This window comes from Mastomys coucha, unplaced genomic scaffold, assembly GCF_008632895.1.
Source record: "Mastomys coucha isolate ucsf_1 unplaced genomic scaffold, UCSF_Mcou_1 pScaffold16, whole genome shotgun sequence".
Taxonomy (NCBI): Eukaryota; Metazoa; Chordata; class Mammalia; order Rodentia; family Muridae; genus Mastomys; species Mastomys coucha.
The window spans coordinates 52,049,126-52,070,461 of NW_022196898.1; the positions used below are offsets into that span (position 1 = coordinate 52,049,126).

General features: G+C 36.0%; 1 protein-coding gene across 3 annotated transcripts in view; it reads right to left on the reverse strand.

Annotated features, from left to right (window-relative positions):
- Positions 1–21,336, reverse strand: part of Magi3 (membrane associated guanylate kinase, WW and PDZ domain containing 3) — a 193,966-nt gene that overhangs the window by 65,136 nt on the left and 107,494 nt on the right. For all 3 annotated transcript variants that reach the window (XM_031375051.1, XM_031375050.1, XM_031375052.1), the window contains exons 3-5: positions 11,827–11,946; positions 6,735–6,944; positions 2,528–2,705 (exon numbers count right to left, since the gene is read on the reverse strand). In XM_031375051.1, the coding sequence (XP_031230911.1) occupies positions 2,528–2,705; positions 6,735–6,944; positions 11,827–11,946 (508 nt within the window). The remainder of the gene's footprint in view (positions 1–2,527; positions 2,706–6,734; positions 6,945–11,826; positions 11,947–21,336) is intronic.

Genomic DNA, 21,336 nt, shown 5'->3' on the forward strand with positions numbered 1-21,336 from the left:
TGTGGCAATATTCTTAAACCAAATTCAATTTCTACTTGAGAAAAGCCTATGAGTTACTCAAAAGGCTTTGAGTTACCAGTACAGATGTGATTACTACATTAGCAAAAATAGGCCATCTGCTAAGATCTTCTCCAATATTCCCAGGGAATAAAACAGGGTTCACAAGGCTATTCCTAAAATGTAAAAGTTAAGCATTGTGTTCCTACATTAATATTCTTTTCTCACAGGCACGCATTTTAACATAAGCAGTTAACACAAATCTGCCACATTCCATATAGGAATGAAACGGTTACCCAATCGGTAAATATTCACCTGTATTCTGCAGTTACAAACTCTTTGTTCAATACATGGTTTGGAAACTTTTCTCCTATTGCATAGTTTACCTTTTTACTAACTGACCACTTCATGAAAATTTTTAGTTTATAATCTCCTTTGTTGTTGTTGTTGCTTTTATTTCCTATCAGAAACTCTTTGTTAAATATAATTTCACCCTATATTTTCACTTAGTAGTTAAGTTTCAATTCTTGTTTAACAAACACATTTATTTTATGTGTATGAGTATGTACCTATCTGTATAAGTGTACATTCATCACATTCTGGAATAGCACCCAAGCTTGCCAGAGGGCATCAGATCCTCAGGAACTAGAATCACAAGGAGATGTGAGCTGCCTGCCGCAGATGCTTGGATCTGAACCCGGGTCCTCTGGAGGCAGAGTAAGCACTCTTAACCCTGAGCCATCTTGCTCTAGCCCCTGGTTTAGTTTCAATTCTTACTGTTTAGGTCTTTAACATACTTAACTATGAAGACTTTTTCTTTTAAATAAATTCTCTTATATTTTATTTTAGGGTCTAGTTATAAACTGTCCTTGAAAATCCCTTTAATTGTTCATACAAGAGTATATGTGGTTGTACTGCTTTGTGTACACCTGTCCATTAATGTTTATGAGAACATACTATATGTGGTAAAAGACCTTGTCCTCAAAAGTCTATCTTTTAAGCACTAGACTCTGACTTGGTAAGATAAAATCCCATTCATGAGACTATCTGAAGTAGCAGACTAAAGTCCTGAGCCTTAAGTAATGACAAAAGGATTGAGGGGAAGGGAGGGAAGAGGAGAGATAGGGAGACAGACAGAGACAAAGAGAAATTCTCTGAGTGTAGCACTCAGATCTCAGTATTCCCAGGTACTTAATTACATTATGTAACTTTACTACATTAATACTCTACTCATGAACAAATTGTTTTAAAGATTAGATTTTCAGGTACATAGGAATACAAAAAAATCTTTTTTACATTGAACTTTGAATAAATTATTTGCATAACATTTTCTAGAGCAAACAACATTCAATTTTAGACTGATTTAATTATGTGGTATTCGGTACTTCCATGAATATTATATTAATACTCTTTGATAAAGAGCCTCCTATGTATAGGCTTCTATTATATCAATTACTTTAAAGATCAGTGGTATTTCCTACTATACTTCCTAAATATATTATTTCAATACACGAACTACAAACTTTAGGACTAAAAACACTTAAGTTATATAATGATATGCTTCTCTCCATGATGATCATTTTGTCAGTTGGTTTGAGACAGGGTTTCATGATGTAACCTGGAACTTGCCATGTAGACCAGATTGGCTTTGAACTGAGAGAAATCCTTCTGACTCTGCCTTCTGATTACTGGGATTAAAGGTTTGCACCACCACACCTAGCTCTTGGTGTAAGTTTTGAAAAGTTTATTAAATTGGGAAATCTACCTAAAAAGTTTTTCTTCTTTTTTATTTCTTTGAGCAAAGCAAAACATCCTTTATTCCTTTCATTTTCCATCACCTATTTCCAAACCAGAGGTCAGGAAGGGGGACACAGTTCAATTGATAAAATACGGGCATGAGCTAGAGCTCCAGAAGTTACATAAAAGAGCCAGGTATGGTGGGGTGCCCTGTCATTTTAGCACTTGGGAGGTGGAACAGAAGCTCACTGGTCAGTCAGAAAAGACTCAAGGGTGATCTCCAGTCCCATGAGAGACCCTGTCTTTCCACTCCCCCTCCCCAAGACAGGGTTTCTCTGTGTAGCCCTGGCTGTCCTGGAACTCACTCTGTAGACCAGGCTGGCCTCGAACTCAGAAATCCGCCTGCCTCTGCCTCCCAAGTGCTGAGATTAACGGCATGAGCCACCACTGCCCGATTTGAGAGACCCTGTCTTACAAAGAGTGGATAGAACCTGAGGAATGACATCTAAGGTTGACACACGCACACTCTCCAGAGGTCAAATATACTGTATTATTAGCAGAGGAGAAGAGATGTCATTCAAAGAAATAACTAGATGAAGAATCAACTCAAATGGAGAGTATTTTTAAATAAAAACAAGTGAAAGCTTAAATATATTGGCACGAGTAATCAAACTATGTTTTTCTTTTCTCCCCCTCCCTCCCTCTCTCTTTCTTTCCTTTCTTTCTTTTTTAACATTTCAGTTTATTCTCTTAGTGACAGGGCATGCTGGAAGAAAAACAGACATTTACTTACTCAATGAAGTATATCATTCCTGTGTCAGTGTAGGCCATTTCCCAGTTTTTGGGCAGCGGTTCCAGATTCTCATCTCTCATCATATAATTCCTAAAGTCCATGGAGCTATTTGTTTGGTTATAACTTGGAACAGTCTTCACCCAGCAGTCAGATGACTCAGAGTGCATCTCTCTAGTTTCTGTCATTGTTGGAAACAGGACAGCATAAAGAATAAAGTTTGCCTGTTTTCTTGAACAAAATGTAATGTGCATACATCAATGCATATACAATATTACAATTAAATATTGTAAATTTTCTTGTCTATTGTGTGTATGTTTCATTAACTTTGAAATAATAAAAGTACTCAGGTTTTCTCCATTTTCTAATTAAAATGAATTGTACTCATCTGCTGCTAGTCTGGGAAGGCAGAAAACCAAACACACAGCACCACTAGAATCAATTCAGGAGGCGTCTTAACAGTGGCGCACACACACAGACCTTCATGTGCCAAGCTCTAGCTTAAACACAGAACATATATTAACTCATAATCCTCACAGCACTCTATTATTATTATCACCATTTTCTAGATTAAGGAAACCAGTCACAGAGCGGTTAAGTTAGTTAGGTCACAGAGCCATTAAACAACAAACCCAGGATTTGAATCTAAGCAGCCTACACTTTTGATTGTTATACTACGCAGCTTTATACATTTTTAACACAGGTATTTAAATAATTTATTTTCAAATGTTAACTATAATTCTGGTAATACTAGGCAAATTAAAACTTGGTTATTGTCTAGGGAGTCTACAAGTAACACAGTAATACACTTAAAACACGTTCCTAGAACTTAAAAATGATACATTCTATCATTTTCACAATTTCTATATGCAATACCTCTGAACTAGAGAATCTAAGGAAGAGCTTCTGATATAGTCATCCCTTGAATAAATCTAGTTACACAGTTTATTAATCTTGCTATTGACTGAGAAATCAACAGCAATAACTAAAATAGGACAATTATAATAACAATATTCTGTTCTAGAAGTTATGCAAATATATTCCTCCCCCCCAATATTGTGCTATTCACTAATATTTTTGGACCACTTCTGACTGTGGGTAATAGAAACTAGAGAAAGTGGAGCTTCAGATTATAGGAGGCTACTCAAGTACTTTTTTTCTTATCCTGTATCTTATGATGACCTTGTTGATTACTTCATGGATAAAACAGAACCAAGTACAAGCACAAAAGAACTATAAAAACTCCCATCATTCAATCAACAGAGCCCACTTACCCACCACCACTCACTACTACTGAAGAAAGTCTGTATTCTTTTCTAAGGCTAACCTTCCAACTATTAACAATACCTGACTCTTTCTTGCCTTCAGCCACTCTTCCTTCCTTTCTTTCCTTCCTTCCTTCCTTTCTTTTTTAAATTGTATCTCTTTTGATTTTGTAAAGATTTATTTATTTTTTATTTATATGAGTACACTGTAGCTGTCTTCAGACACACCCCAGAAGGGTGCACTGGATCCCATTACAGATGGTTGTAAGCCACCATGTGGTTGCTGGGAATCGAACTCAGGACCTCTGGAAGACCAGTCAGTGCTCTTAACTGCTGAGCCATCTCTCCAGCCCCCTTGCTATACCACCAATCTTCCCTATCTATTAGATCATATCTCTAGAACATAAAAACATGTCACTTCTCCATTATTTAAAAAAAGTTATCAAAAAAAGAGAAAAAATAAAGTTATCTTTCTCCTCTGACAAGGCTCTCAAGTTTTCCACTCTATGCCAAACCACCTTCAGACAGTTTAGATTTGCTACCTCTACTTCCACTCCTCCATTTCTCTATGGACCTCACCCTAGCAAGGCTTCTGAACTTTCATTAATAAAACTATTGTTACCAAGATCACCAGTGACCTACACATCATCAAATCCAATAACCAATTCTCAGTCCACATCTCATTGGCACTATCAATAGCATCTGACATACTTGGCTACTTTCCTCCTCCTATATGCAGCAGCTTCCTGATTGCTATCCCTGTTCATGTCCATGCCTTCCTTTGCCTATCTCTATAGAGGAGCCAGAATGAGCCCACTAGGCTTGTTACATAGTCCTCTTCTCAAAATGCAACTGTGACCTCACATCTCAAAATAAACTCTGAATCCTTACTCTGGCCTCTAGAAGTATGCAGCATGTATTCTCCTCCCATGATTATTGCCTGACCTCACCTGTCACTATTGCATTCTTTTACCTTCCATCATTCTGCTCAAACCATATACAATATATTGGCCACACCATGACCACATATCAGCTCTTTTGCTGTTGTCTAAATATTCCAGGCATACTGCCATTTCAGGAATTTCAAGTTACAGTTGCCTCTGTTAGGAATGTTCTTCTCTTGGATAGCTGGACTTTCCTCATTTGTTTCAAGTCTTTTCTGATAGTTTATCTAAAACTGGAAGTTGACTACCTCTACTTTCTATCCCCTCCCCCCTCCCCCACCACATGCCTTGCTCAGTATCACCAGACACACTACATATGTTGTTTATCCAGTTATGACTCTCTCACCAGAAAGTAAACTCTGAGAACAGGAGTTCCTGTCTGTTTTGTTCACTATATTATTCCTGGCATTTAGAACAAATGACTAGCACTTAATAGCCCAGCAGATGTTCAATAACTATTTGTTAAATGAACAAATAAATGAAATTCCTACTTTATTTTCCTTGCAGAATATGTAATAAAGATTTAAAGGTATCCAATATAGAAGTCAATCTGGAAGTGAGTTACATCTGGGGAAAATAAGTATGTCAGACAAAAGCAATACCAACCGTACTGGCTGGTTTTGCGTGTCAACTTGACACAGGCTGGAGTTATCACAGAGAAAGGAGCCTCCCTTCAGGAAATGCCTCCATGAGATCCAGCTGTAAAGCATTTTCTCAATTAGTGATGAAGTGGGGAGGGCCCATTGTGGGTGGTGCCATCCCTGGGCTGGTGGTCTTGGGTTGTATAAGGAAGCAAGCCAGTAAATAACATTCCCTCCATGGCCTCTGCATCAGCTCCTGCCTCCTGATCTGCTTGAGTTCCAGTCCTGACTTCCTTTAGTGATTAATAGCAATGTGTAAGTATAAGCTGAGTAAACCCTTTCCTTTCCAACTTACTTCTTGGTCATAATGTTTGTGCAGGAATAGACACCCTAGCTAAGACACCAACTAAATGATCTATAATACTTCCTCAATGTAATTCCAAATGACTAAACCTTTTCAAACACAATTTTCTTGACACCTAAATACAAATACATTGGCTAACTCATTTAACATTAAACATAAGTACTGAGAAGTTAGAGCAATAGCCAGATCTCACTATCTCTAAGGGGAAATAAACAATGATCATAAGGCAATAAGTATATACATAGAAAATTTTAATAGGTGATGAGGGAAATTTAATATGTTTCAGGATCATATAGAGATGGGTTGCAAATCCAAGGCCAGGGTAAACATTTACTTCCTTCTATATGACAGGTATTGTTCCTGGAGCAGTAGAGACAGTAATGAAAATATAAATCCCCCAACATTCCAGTCTTCATAGAGTTCACAAACTAGCAGTTTAAAGAAAATGGCCACAATAATAACACTAACGTATATCTTTGTGAGGTCTGGTTTCCTAGTTCTCTCTCAATTAAATGTAAAGATCTCCTGGGAAATTACAAAATTATTCAGGGACACTCAGAGCAGATTCTTCACTCTCACATTTTTATTTTCATTCAGTGAGAAATATAAAAGTTAAACAAAAGATAAAAAAAAAATCTTATTTTCAAATTATCTTTGAGTAGATTCAGAAGTTAAATTGAAAATATTGCTAATGAACTTTTCAGATAATTTCTTCTGACATACCTCCAAAGTCTATGTGCTTTTGGTTAAAGGCTGTTTTATAAAACCAATTTTGTTTTAATCCTGGGAAGTAGAAGTATGCTAGAAAGATTCCCATATCCCAGCATCACAAGTAGTTTAGACAACAAGGCAATGCCACATGACAGCACTACTATTGCTGACCCATATTAGTTTATAAGAAGATCTACAGAATATACATTGTTCCACACACAGCTTTCACAGAGAATCAGAATCCTATCAACTGCTCTGCATGTAGTTCAAGAAAAATTTTAATATTTCAATTCAAGATTAAAGCCAATCTAAAACCAGTCAGAAGTTGTTAATATGTTTACAAACCCATGCTTCCACTGCCATTAACAGCTTCTTTGTCCTCATCTTCTTCTTCCTCAGGGAGAGAGCTGTCCATCCTTTCCATCTTGCTGACAGATGTGGTTCGTTTTCTTTGGGATTCTGTGTCAAACTCATTGTCAAAGAGGACCTGATCAACTGGATCGGGCTGGAAAGGACTAGGCTCTGCTGGAGGCTTGGGCGTGCCATAGAAATTTCCTGTGGTGTATAAAAAGATGGCAGCTGAAAGCAGGAATGCTGACTAAGCTACAAGAATACGGCTTAAAGAATGCCTCTGCCATTGACTAAAAGGCCAAAGCATTCTGTTTGGACTAATTCCTCATATCCTGTCATATGTTAGCTAACATACTAATACTGTTTGTATTTTAATTTTGTTTTATACAGGTTCTGAATTAGGGCTGAATTTGGAAATATGAAAGCATCGATTCTCTTATGCAGTAATAAAAGACACAAACGGTATATAAAATTAACTAATTTTGTTCTAATGTATAAAATGAATTATTTTACTAAAATGAAGATATATATACAAAGGCTAAGAACTATTTCATACAGGAATATAAGCTGTTGTGTAATTTTAAAAAGCTTTCTGCACACTTGAATTATATTACCTGACAATTTATTGAAGAGCCATTGTATATCAAGTTCTATACTAGTATACACTCAGAAAAGCAAGAGATCATTTAATGTGTTTTTCTGGGGATCTTTGATTTTTCCAGTACCAGTACTTAGTCAAGGTAAGAATAAAACCAAATGAAATAACTCTCAGTTTGTCCTGCAGCTCACTCTGAGCAGGCAGGCACCATAGGAAAGTGTGCAGCAAGGCTAGCGGTCTTAACAGTCCCTGTTCCCACTCCTTTTGACTTTGTATCAATTATTATTTTACTGTTATAAGAAGCTAAATATAATTTAAGAATAAAACATTTTTGCCTTTTATTATTATGCTTATAAAATATCACATTTTTAATCAAACTATTCAGCTCTAAAAGAGGTGATTAAGATACAGATTGACATAATGGAAATTAAAAAAAATAATTGATTGTTTCTCCCTAGATAGAAAAAACTCATGTTAGGTTTTTCATAACATAACACTAAGACAAATCTAGAAATAAATAGTATACCCTAAATCCATATGTTAGAGTGAGAAAACATTACAGTGAAATATGTATAAGTTTGACTACAAGTACAATGATCAATATTCAAAAAGTCAAACTCAATTATTTCTTTATTTTCAAACACATAATTTGAAGTAGGGTTTGCCATATAGATGGCTAAAAAGATTTGTATTAAGACAGATTAGATTTTCTGTCAATTCTCTGACCTGTATATGACGATGCAAGGGAAAAGCTAGTTCATTATTTTCTGAGCAAAACACTTGATACTGCAAGCAGAGGTTTGGTTGGGGGAAAAGATGTACCATAATCTCATTTTTTTTTCCCCATTTTATCTTATTGTATAGACTGGACCTCACTGTGTAGCCCAGGATGTGCTGGAACTCACAATGTATATACCCAGGCTATTCTCAAATTACAGAGGTTTACCTGCCAGTGCCTCTTCTGGAATTAAAGATTGGAAGTACCATACCCAGCTATTTTTCTGTTTTAAAGCTCAATAATCACACTATCAAGAATGCTGGATCAACCAAAATAGAAATGAGTACATGTGTTTTTGGGAATGATAGTATCAACAGAAAAAATATTTTACTGTAAATTCTCAGTTAACTAACTGTAGAAAAATTAACACGTTCTTAAGGAAAACTTAAGAGAAAATGCAGAGTACAAGTTGTTATCTAGTTACTAAATAGGTCTTGGGGTTTCATAATAATTTTTTAAGTAGTTTCCTTCTTTAAGAAAGGTCTTCCCAGGGCTAAGGAGATGGCTCAGCAGTTAAAAGCAATTGCTTCTCTTGCTCAAGACCCAGGTTCAATTCCTAGCACCCACATGGTAGCTTACTACCATCCATAATTGAAGTTCTAAAAGATCCAATGCACTCTTTTAACCTCTACAAGGCATGAACATGATATACTTACATACATACATACATACATACATACATACATACATGCAGGCAAAACAGATTTTTTTAATCTAAAAACTTTTCTTTTAATTAAAAGGAAAACCTTTTAATTTATAGAGCTATCAACTATTAAATATTTCAAACATGAAATTGTAGATAATATCTGAATCATATTAAGTTATATATGTCATAAACATGTTTGCATCCTCTAGGTATTAGACTTATCTTTTAAAATCACTATTTAGCAGAATTTTCTCGCTTCTCCCCAACCTCTATCTCTTTGAGAAAGAGTCTTAGTGTGTAGCCCCAAATGGCCTAGAACTTGCTGTGTAGATCAGACTGACCTCTAACTTTCAGAGATCCATCTGCCCCTACCTCTGCTTCCAAAGTACTAGGATTAGGACTACAGGTATATAGTATCCTGCTGGGATCTCTCTTTTTGAGAACAGGATCTTATTCAAGGCTAAGGTTGAATTCCTGAGCTTGCTGCCTCTTATCTCCCAAGTACTGGAATTATAGGCATGTTCTTTTATACTTGATTGTAATTACATTTGCTTTTACTTCTCTCCTTGAAACACATCTACTTCTAGAACCATCATGTTTGTAAACTTATCAAACAAGAACCCCTGTGGCTCTGCTGTGAGGAATGAAAACGACAATTATTCAAAACTATTTCATCAAGCTGAGTAAATACACTCTACAAGTCAAAAAATTTTGGTCCAACACCAGGAGAATGATGAAATAAAATGTAATACTCAAACTATAGCATACTATAAGAATTAGATGTAATAAATTAAGATAAATGTAGGATAGTAATAACAAGGAGTAACCTAAAAGTTACAGTAATATGTAAAAACAATAAAGAATGAAATGAGACAAAGAATCATATAAATAATAAGTATGTGCAAAAGATACAATAAACATTTTTGTAAGAACAGATATAAACAAAATGAGTATTAAATGAATAAGAAAGGTTAAATGCAAGAGGTAAGATATCTGAATAAAAGTGAGAACAGGTGCTGGCCTCAGCAGCACATAGACTGAAACTGGAGCTGCAGAGATTAGCAAGGCCCTGTGCAAGGATGACACAGAATTCATGAAGCAGGCCAGATCTTTACTGGACTTGGAGTTTTTTATTTATTCTTATTCTAATTTTTACTTTTGGGAGATGTCACACGGTACACATGGATGGACTGAGTGTGACTGGCATGCATGATATGAAATTCCCATAGATATTCCCATAAAAATGTTATGAGAAAAAAAGTGAAAACAAATTAGCCTGTCCATTCATTCCTCTGAGATGTTTTCACTTGGCAAAAATGATAGTCCTATTGTTTTTCTTTAAATTTGTTGTTTTGTTTCCTTTGTAGCATCTCAGTTTATACTTAATTTTCACTGCCTTTCCTACTAAAATACAGAATTTATTAAAGCAATAGCATTTTGATCTTGCTCACCACAGTATTTCTGGGTCTCTTACAAGACTTGGAATATAGTACGGACTTGTCAAGTGGTTGCTAAATAAATAAAACATGATCAAATCAATTTTTAAGTGAATGGATGATTCATGTGAGCTGAGGCCAGAAAAAGTAGGTCAAAGTTTATAGGCAGGAAGGAAATGACTCAACATTCTGAATAAGAAAAGGATGTGATCAGAAGTATCAGAGCTGAGCCTGAGGAAGCCCAGCATTGTAGCAAGGGGGCAGGACAGAACTAAGGAAGGCAAGACAGAACTAAGGAAGGCAAGACATTGGAGGTTGAGGGCAGGGAGGGGAGACCACCTGCAATAGTATGCTGAACTCAATAAAGGACCTACAATTCAGCAGCGAGAAGAAAACTGTGGAAGTGGCTACCAGAAGCGACTACTTGTGATAACTGAAGTGAAACAAATATGTGCATAAGCATGCACGTGAATGAGATGCATTCAAGGATATTTACTGAACATCATCTTTATACACCAAAGATAGCATAAAGTAAGAAAGGCATTATCTTTACTACATAGGAGTTGTGAAAGGCATCCTTATAAAAGCAGAAAAAACATGATGAAGAAGTTCACAGTACTATGGGAGTAGATAAGCTTGCTAAGGGAAAAGTGTGTTAGTTTTTTGTTTTTTTTTTTTTAAGTATGTAACATGGAATCATTTCAGGTTTGAAAATGACCTCAAGTTTGAACTTCAGAAAAACAAATGGGTACAGTAAACAGAGATATGAAAATCAATTACTGGTTCTATCCCTCAACCTATACTTTCTTTTATGCAAGATTTTAAGGTACATACCCAGGCTTTCCAAAGTCTATGGACTTCAGACTTCCAGCATGGACAGAAAGCCATCAACAAGCACTTGTTGGGTTTAGATGATGATGGTGAGTTGCTTTGAAATACATAAACTTGCTAGTTTGGTTAATTTTTAGCTTATTGTTCACAATGAACTTTTTAATGTGATGTAATGCTTTTGGTTGTCTAATTCCATCTAATTGGCAAACTGGGAATTTCCTAATCAAAAGAAAATCACGTTTTCAATGCCTTAAGACTTATTTTTATTTTATGCATACAGTTATTTTGCCTCAATAATATCTGTGTATCATATGTGTGCAGTGCCCATAGAGGCCTGAAGAGGGCACTGATCCTCTGTAACTGGAGTTTAAGGCAGTTGCTAACCATCACGTAGATACTGGAAATCAAAAGCAAGTCTTTTGGAGGAGCAGCCAGTGTTCTTAACTGTTTTTTTGTTTGTTTGTTTGTTTGATTTTTGTTTTTTTTTTTTTTTTTTTTTTTTTTTTTTTTTTTTTTTTTTTTTTGGTTTTTCGAGACAGGGTTTCTCTGTGTAGCCCTGGCTGTCCTGGCACTCACTCTGTAGACCAGGCTGGCCTCGAACTCAGAAATCCACCTGACTCTGCCTCCCAAGTGCTGGGATTAAAGGCATGTGCCACCACTGCCCAGCCAGTGTTCTTAACTGTTAATCCATCTCCCTAGTCCTCCCAAATAACTTTTTAAAAATTGTATTTACTGATGAAATTCCCTCAGAAATGATTCTGGTTATCTGGAGGTAGTTTTAATATTTGGGGACATACCATCATACGTTCCACTTTCTAACAATGCTCCGCTTTCTTCCAGTGCCTTGAATTGTTCAACAGAAATGAAATTATAGTCCACCCCCGGGACTTCCCCATCCCTGGGAGCCCTTGTAGTGCCTAAGGAGAAAAGAAAAAAAATAATTGTAAAATGCTTTTTAAAGTACAAATACTCAGAGTGCTATAAAGTTCAATCTAAGAAGACTACATGGAAGACAAGAGTTATTTAATACATTAAAGTATCACAATAACTATAGGAGAAATATACTTGAATAATATAGTAATAAAACCCAAATCTATAAAAGCTCTACAGTAAGTTTAGTGCTAGTTATGACTTAATTTCCTGGCACACGATTTTTTTTTAAAGATTTTATTTTAAAACTTTTAATTGTGTATGTGTGTTTAAGTATGTAAGAGAAAGAGAGAGAAAGATAGAGGAGAGGGAGGGGAGGAAAGAGAGAGAGAGAAAGAGAGAGAGAGAGAGAGAGAGAGAGAGAGAGAGAGAGCATGAGCATGCACATGTGCATGTGTGTATATCTATGAATGCAAGTGTCCACTGAGGCCAAAGGAGGGGGTTGGACCCCCTGGAGCTAGAGTTACAGGTGGTTGTGAGCTGCCCTCTGTGGGTACTAGAAATCAAACTCAGGTATTCTGCAAGAACAGTATCTGCTCATAACCTCTAAACCATTTCTCCAGCACTATAATAATTATTTTTAAATTCCAATATTGTTACTTAGCTCCAAGAAGGAAAAACAAATTCTCCAGGAACAGACTTCATCGCCTTTCCCAACCTATCAGGCATAATAAATGGCAAAGATTATATTTTTCATGGCATATATACTTTTGGGTGGGGAGAAATGGGACTTCACTATACATCTCCTTGGCTGGCTATATAGACCAGGCCAGCCTCAACTTCATTTTTTCATGTTTTGGCAATTATAAAAAATAAGTATCCATAAAGATGATGATAGTAATAATGCTAATGATGATGATGATGAAAATAATAAGCTGAGAAAATTAATAGCTACATCAACATTCTGTGCAGTGATTTACTGAACATAGCATTTTTGTTTTAGAGCTTAGAGCATATAAATGTTACAACATATAGCTTCTTCTTTTAGTATAATTATTTTCATTATCAAAGTTTTGTCTCTCACATGCTGAACTAAGATCCTTCAGTCAGCAGCTTTGACTTTATATTAAGTAGGAAGTTGCTAGGAAGTTGAATAGTTAACAATATAATTTAAAATTTTCTATGAAAGTGAGAAATTCTGTGGCTACAAATACCTGCACCTCTTTTCATTAAGAAGTGGAAGTGCTCCCTTCAGCCTAATTTTTTAAAATTATTTTATTAATTCAGTGGAAAACATGTTGTGCAAGTTTAGAGTCTATATTTCCATCTCCCATCCTTCTGGAATGTTCTTGTTATTATGCAAGGAACATCATCTAGACCCTAGAGTAATTAGAGCTCCAGCCAACAACCAGCACCAAGGCCCCAGACATAAGAGTGGAGCCATCCTGCTTCTCCCTTCCCAACCAAGCTGTCACTGACTTGGCCACAAAAGTGATCCCAGCTAAACCCAGACGACTCACAAAGCCATGGCAAATAGCACATGATGGCTATTTTAAGCCACAGAATTTTAAGGCAATTTGTTATGTAGCAAAGCCTAACAGGATATGCAAATGAACTCTACTATAAAATATGTCTATATAAAATTCAATTATAAGCAAATCATATTGAAAATACCATAAAACCAGCACCAAGCAAAGGGGCGGGAAGAGCTTCCCTCTGGTCTGGAATGACTATAATGTATGGTCTGATTTAGAACAGGCATTTAACTTTTCTGGGATTCCTTATCTTTCTACAAAGTGGTGCTGGACAAGATGATGCTCATGATCCTTCCTACTAATAGGCATGGATGTTCTATGATTCCAAAACACATATTGCTAAGACTAAGAAAGTGGCTTTAGTGCTAATCCTTATCACAAATTACTATAAATTCTAGCTTCCTCCCATAAAAGTAAAAAAAAAAAAAAAAAGAAGAATCAGAATCAATCCTTTTCTCTTACCCTTTTGCCTTTATTATCTCAAAATATGTCTTTAAGTTTCTTGATATTCTCTCTATATTTTATGTGTACAAGTTACATAATGCATTTCTCCTTTTTAAAAGAAAAGAGGTCTGTTTCCTCAGTTTCTACCTCTTCCTCTCATTTTCTCCTCAGCACATTAGAATCCTATCTTTGCCCCAATCACTCAATAAGAAATTTTCTATGTTCAAAGCTAATCTCTACTTTGTTTAACTCAATCTTTCTAAAGCTGCAACCATTTAATACAGTTTATCATATTGTGGTGACCACCAACCATAAAATTATTTAATTACTACTTAGTTAACTGTTATTTTGCTATTGTTATGAATCATAACGTAAATCTCTGATATAAAGGGTATCTGATATGCATATAACCTCTGGTATGCTGACAGTACTCCAGGGGAACACCATACATCCAAGAATATTTGTGCAGCACAAATTGATCTTGATAGGAGGAAAAAGATACAAAATTAGGTTAGACAGAAAGGAGGTGAGGATAAAGGCCAGGCAGTGGTGGCGCACGCCTTTAATCCCAGCACTTGGAAGGCAGAGGCAGGCAGATTTCTGAGTTGGAGGCCAGCCTGGTCTACAGAGTGAGTTCCAGGACAGCCAGGGCTATACAGAGAAACCCTGTCTCGAAAAACAAAACAAAACAACAACAACAACAAAACATGGTGTACAAAACTTTTCAATTGGGGAAGATATTTAGGCCAAGTGAGATAAAAGCAGTCCGTACTCAAGCCTGATGACTTATGTTTGATCCCAAACCTCAAAGTGGATGCAGAATTCTTTGATATCTACATGTGTACTTAGAACACACACCCCTTTCCAACAACAACAAAAGGTAAAGAAATAAACAAAAGCCCATGGAATTTAGTCATGGGCTCCAAACTAATATAATTCTTGTAAAACTCATTGGCTGTCATGTGCCAGGCATGGTGCTTCCTCCTGCCTTTAATCGGGAGGCAAGGGAGGTAGAGACAATAGGATTGAGAGCCCAAGGTCAACCTGGCAACATACTGACACTTATTTCAGAAAATAAAGAGCAGGTTAGTTACTGTCAACAAAGATTAACATAAAAATGAAATCTGATTAACTCAGTTTTTGGCACATGTGTGTCTTTTGCTCAAACTTGACACAAGCTAGAGTCATCAGAGAGGAAAGAGCCTCAGTTGAGGAAATGTCTCCATGAGATCTAGCTGTAGGCATTTTCTCAATTAGTAATCAATGGGGGAGGGCCCAGGCCATTATGGATGGTGCCATTCCTCAGTTGGTGGTCCTGGGTTCTATGAAAAACCAGGCTGAGAAAGCCAGGGGAAGCAAGTCAGTAAGCAGCATCCTCTGTGGCCTCTGCATCAGCTCCTAACTCCACGAGCTTGCCTTGACTTGCTTCGATGATGAACAGCAAATAGGGAAGTGTAAGCAGAATAAATCCTTTCCTTAACTTGCTTTTTGGTCATGATATAATAGAAACCCTAGCTAAGACACTCACTTTCCCTTCTGCTATGAAGCTCTTACCAGAAGCCAAGCAAATGCTCGGACCATGCTCTTGAACTTTCGGACTCATGAGTCACCCCCCGCCCCCCCCCACACCAAAACCCAACCCCTTTTTCTTTATAACCTACCCAGTCTCAGTAATTTCTTACAGCTACAGAAAATAAACTATGCCACCAGCCATATAGATTTCCTGTTATAAAGTAGCTATCTTTTAAAAATTAATTTGTAGGTCTTTAGGTTCTTGATATTATAATAAATCATCAAATATAATCTGCCAGGAGTCTGTACAAATACACCATCATTTCATCTCTAAGATGATTTACAAATTTAAAAATCTATCATAAGATTGAGCCCCAGTTGTAATTATTTTAGAACATGAAATAATTGTCTTAATAATGCTGAAGTTTTATAGTCCCTTTTCTAGAATATGTATTCCATATGAAACATTTCTATGAAGTATGATTTTTCTAAAAGAATTTTCTTCTGCACAGATGTCCAATAGACACTGAAGAGAAACTAGAGCCAGAGAGGACCTTTCAAAAACTATTACACTCCTGCAAACAAAATACAAAATAGTTCTAATAAGAATATTACTGCAGTTGAAAAGAAATGCTAAAATACTAATAAAAAGTACTAGAGTAAGGAAGCTATTTTCTTGTTAAAATGATAGGGTAAGTCATGTGATATATAATTCTAATTTTGATTATAATTATGATCAGAGAACAGAGGCCACACTGAAGTAAACAGGTACCTTTGTTTCTCTTCGATTTCCCTCAGGTATAGCATTCAGCTGTGCTCATTTATTCTCATTTCTTGCTTCTGTTTGATGATAAGACACTAAGCTTGTAAAAATAGACATAAGAACTAAGATAAACTGTTACATCGCTATCATGCACTCTTACCAATCGTATCTGAGATCATCTGCATTAGAGAAATAAATACCAAAACAGGCATTACCTCCTGTTACTCTGATTTGTTAACTGTTAATTTTTCCTGTGGAGGGTATTCACATGAATGATGCACATGTCTGTGTGAATATGTGTGGGCATGTGTGTGCAAATGCAATGCCTGTACGTAAACACAAAGGCCAAATGACAACATAATGTGTCCTTCCTTATTGACTTTTCCTGTAGTTCAGAGGCAAGGTTTCTCCCTGAACTTGGGCTTGAGTTTCCTGGAAGCCAGCAAGGCCTGGTCATCCTCCTCCTCCTTACCCAATCTGTGATGCAGTCAGATATTCTCAAAAGGCCTGGCTTATTACATGGGTGCTGGGATCCAAGTCTAGTCTCACGGTTGATAGCACATTCTTTGAGTGGATAAGCCATGTGTAGCCTTACAAAGCACTGCAGCAAAGTCAGACTCACACTAGTTCCTAAGTAAAGAAAAGCAGATGTGTAGAGTGGAGAGAAAGGGAGCATGAAGGAAAGAGCAGTCTTGTTTCCTATTTATTCCAACGATACCCACCAGGATTTATTAAAAAGCCAGAGGAGCCCACAAGAGAGCTAAGGCTCACTGGTAGCATGCACCCTGCTGCCACCCAACAGAAGCTGACATTACTGCAGCCATGATAACTAGAAAAACAGGAGGCAGTGGTGAGGACCACAGGATGCAAGGTAGATAATTAAGGAAGAATGCAAATGATTGGGGGTGAAGATAATAAGGTGCTATCATGTGAACAGTTCATGAACTGCATTTCAGTCCATGCACTTGAGATTTTATTAGGTCTGCACACATCTCAGTGAGTCTTACCTCTTCATGAAGCTAGACATTGTTGATGAAGACAACTAGTTGTTACTTAAATTTAATACCAGAAAACGATAGGATAGCATATCCCGCTACTTCAGCAGGGAATCTGGGTCTTTTTCCCCTGTGGGGCTGAACAATGGGAGTTTGCATTCCATCTGAGGCTCTTGCTCTACCCAATTTCCATGACTTCTCAGTTGAAAATTTTAAACACAAGCTTTGTAATGACATGGCATTATTTAATTATACATATATAATTCTTAAATAAATATATTTCTAGACAGGACAAAAAAAAGCCAGTTATCAGTCACAACAATTCTGTAGAAATGAGTATTTGCCACCAGGCTTTCTGTTACATCCTATTATTATAATGCTACAGTTCTTCTATTTTCACAATAAACTGATAAACAGCATACCAAATTTATGTTATTTTCTAGTTATAACTTTCCCCTATAGCTTCTAGAATCAGATACACAAAAAAAGGCACAGCTCAAAATTCAAGAGCCAGAAATTTCTATTGGCCTGGCAAGATGGTGCACCAGGTAAGTACACTCATCCTGAGTTTGATCCCATGACCAGCCTGGTACATAGAACTGAGTCTCCCACATTGTCCTCTGAACTTTACTCTCTCCCTTACAAGTAAATGAATAAGTGCAATAAAAAATGTTAAAAAGGCAATCCCATCAACTGACTCCGATCTTTTTAGTCTTATCCTATAGAGAAATCTTATACTTACTTAGGTTAATTTCTAGGTGTCTCATTCTTTTTCTTTTGGGATAAGATTTCACTGTATAGCTCTGGCTGCTCTCAAACTTGGAGTGATCCTTATGCTTCATCCTTCCAAGTGCTAGGATTAAAGTCATGTGCCACCACACTACTTAGGGGAGCAAGGGTTGGCCTTCCACAAGCATGTCAGACAAGCACTCTACCACTGACCTATAACCCCAGCCAAATACTTAGCAAATTTTTATTTTCAAATTAATGATGGCATAAAATAATACAAAAATGGAGGTTTGGTTACTTTATTGGGGTATTAACTTACCTACAATGAAATGTACTAATTTTAATAGTATAATTGCTGTGAATTTAAAAAACCATAAGCCCTAAGTTTTCCTAGGTCCTGCTGGTCTCATTTCTATGGCAGCAACTGATCTACTGACAGTACAGTTTTGCTTTTAATAAAATCTCCTGTGCATGGAATAATATGTTAACTTGACTATAGCAATTGTTGCATCTGGCCTGCTAAGGACTGAGTTGAACAGTAAAGCAGCAAGTAAACTTCCCTTGCATGTTGCCTCACACACAGAAAAAGCTACTGCTGAGTGTGATGCTAACTGTGGGTTCTTCAGATACATTCTTTATTATACTGAGCTACTTCCCTTTCCTTATACTCCTAATCTGATGAGTATGGTATTTTTAGTCATAACAGAATATTAAATTTTGTGAAATATTTTTTCTGTATTAACTGAGATGTTTATGTACATTTATTGATTCCTTTGTTAAACTATATTTATATTGCAAGCATAAATCCCACCTACTCATTACATATCTTATCATTTTAACTGAATTAGGTTCATTAATATTTTAAGATTGGGGGTCAATATTTATAATGGGCTTAGGCTTTTTGTTGAAAAGTTCTCTTTCAATTTCCCCAATAGTTACAGGTCTCCTCGTGTTTTTTGATTTTTTTATGAGTCAGTCCTGGCAAGATTTGTTTCTAGTCACTCACCTATTTCCTCTAGTTACTAAGTGCCTAGTGTAGAAAGTTGTTCCTTGGGTTGTCATAACTCTCACAGCAGCTGTCACGTCTCCACTTCCTTACTTCAGACACTAAGGTCTGCATTGTTAATTGTTCCTATTTTCAAAATCATGGCTTTACTCATTTCTTCTATGGCCTTTCTTCCTATTTTGTACTCCATTATCTCTGCTCCTATCATCACTATCCCTTCCTTCTGTTGACTTTGCATTTAGCTTCTCCCTGTTGTTCCTTCAAGTACAAAGTTTAGAATTCTCAGGTGACTGGTTTCTCTCTTAGTTTTCATCACATCCTGTAAGTTTTGATATGTTGTATATTCATTTTTATTAATGCCAGATATGTTCTCAATTCCACTGTAACTCCAATTTTCAGCCACTTGTTATTTAAAGGAGCACTGTTTTAATTTCCACATATTTGTAGATTTTTCTGCTTTTCTTCTGTCATTAGTTCATTTCACTATGGTCAGAAGAGACATTTCACATATGTAAATTTTTTAATTTGCTAAAGAGACTGTGTGTGTGTGGCCTGAAAATGCTTGAGGATGTGTATGCCGATACTGTTGTATAGAGAGCTCTGTATTTAACTGCTAGCTCAATTTGGTCTTATTATGTTATTAAAGTTCTCTGTTTCAGGCTGGGTAGTGGTACATGCCTTAAATCCCAGCACTTGGGAGGGAGAGGCAGGCAGGTCTCTGTGGGTTTTAGGCTAGCTTGGTCTACATACTAGAGTTCTATGACAGCTAGATAGGACCATTTTTCAAAAAGTTCTTTCTTTGTTCCTTTCTCTCTCTGTTTCTCTCTGTCTTTCTGTCTCTCTCTCTCTCCTCTTGTGCTTAATTTCTTCTTGTTTATGAGTAGAATACCTCTATAAAGAGATAATGATGTCTGATGATCTATTTACCACTGATGGGCACTGGGGCTATTTCACAATTTTGGCTATTGTAACTAAAGAGGCCAAGAACTTGTAAGTCTTTAAATAGATATATTTAAATGTATATTGGGTTAATGCCTAAGAGTGAAAGTGCTAAATCATATGGTGAATAGCATATTTTAACTTTATTATTAAACATATATTTAATATTATTAAATGTACATTTAATTTTACATGTAAGTCTCAAATTATTTTTCTAAAATGAATCATTCTACATTTCCAAAACATATAATAAGTACCATAACTGATTTATTAATATAAATCTTTACATGTAGAAATTCTTTTTTGAAGGTTACTGGTGAAATTTCCTAAATCCTAAAAAATAAATTAAGTTGATAAGAAAAATTCAATAAAGTACATTATAATTCTGTGAGAATTAGTCTTAACAATTTGATGTAGAGCTTATTGACTGATATCAACTGAAAGTAAGAGTGGACAAAACTGAAAGGCAGTATGAACTGTTCAAACTGGGATTCCCAGACAATAGAACAGAAGCATGTGAAAGCACCATTTAAAATCGATTCAGTCTTACTGGCAGCTATTCCCGACAAGTGTTTGCAAGGCCCTGTCTGCTAATGGTGGGTCTTTCTTACAAAAGCAACATCAATATGATCATATGCATAACGATGCTTTTTACAAATTCTATGGGTGCCATTTCAAGAAATAGCAGGTTTTGAAAACTAAGTTCTTAAATTGGCAGTTTCAACACAGGACTCCATGTAATGCTATTAGCCTTGCTGGGAGATCTGAAGGTTACTTATTTGAATACCACCCAGTAATATCCCCTAGCATTTTCCACTATGAAAATATTTACTATAAAGTTCAATCCTTCATATAAACACTGTAGCAGAAAAAAAGGCAAAAAGGAGTAAATATTGTGGAACACTACTATATGATAATTTGAAATTCTGAAGTTAAAGCATTAGATATTTCAAGGTAAAACCAAACTCAAAAGACACAGATAAAATATTTTCATCATAAAAATTATATGATTCAATCTGTAATCTAATGTCCAATGTGAAGACATTTTTAAACAGTCTTTTAACAAGCTGAGAATGTCACTACAAAATCAAAGAAAAATTCTATATCTGGAATATTTGTCAAGACCAAAGGTTATCAAATAATACAATGGATGCTTAATATGTCTTACACTTTCATTTTGGGAGTGATAAAAATCATAGTTTATGTCATTATCAAATCTAGAGAGCTTTTTTTTGAATTAGGGTCTTGTTCTACAGCCCAAGCTGCTCTTAAATTTATTGGCATTAAGTTCTGGAGACATGAGCCACATACATGGTTTAAATTAGTTACTTGGCACTTACATTGTACTAACATTCCATTTTAAAACAGATTTCCTCTATCAAGTGTCTGTATTGTGTAGAGATCATTTAAAAGTTATTAAAATCTTGTTAGTTCGTAATAATAAACTATTTTTTTTAGATATTTTATTTATTTACATGTAAATTTCTCCATTCCCAGTTTCCCCTCCAAAAAAC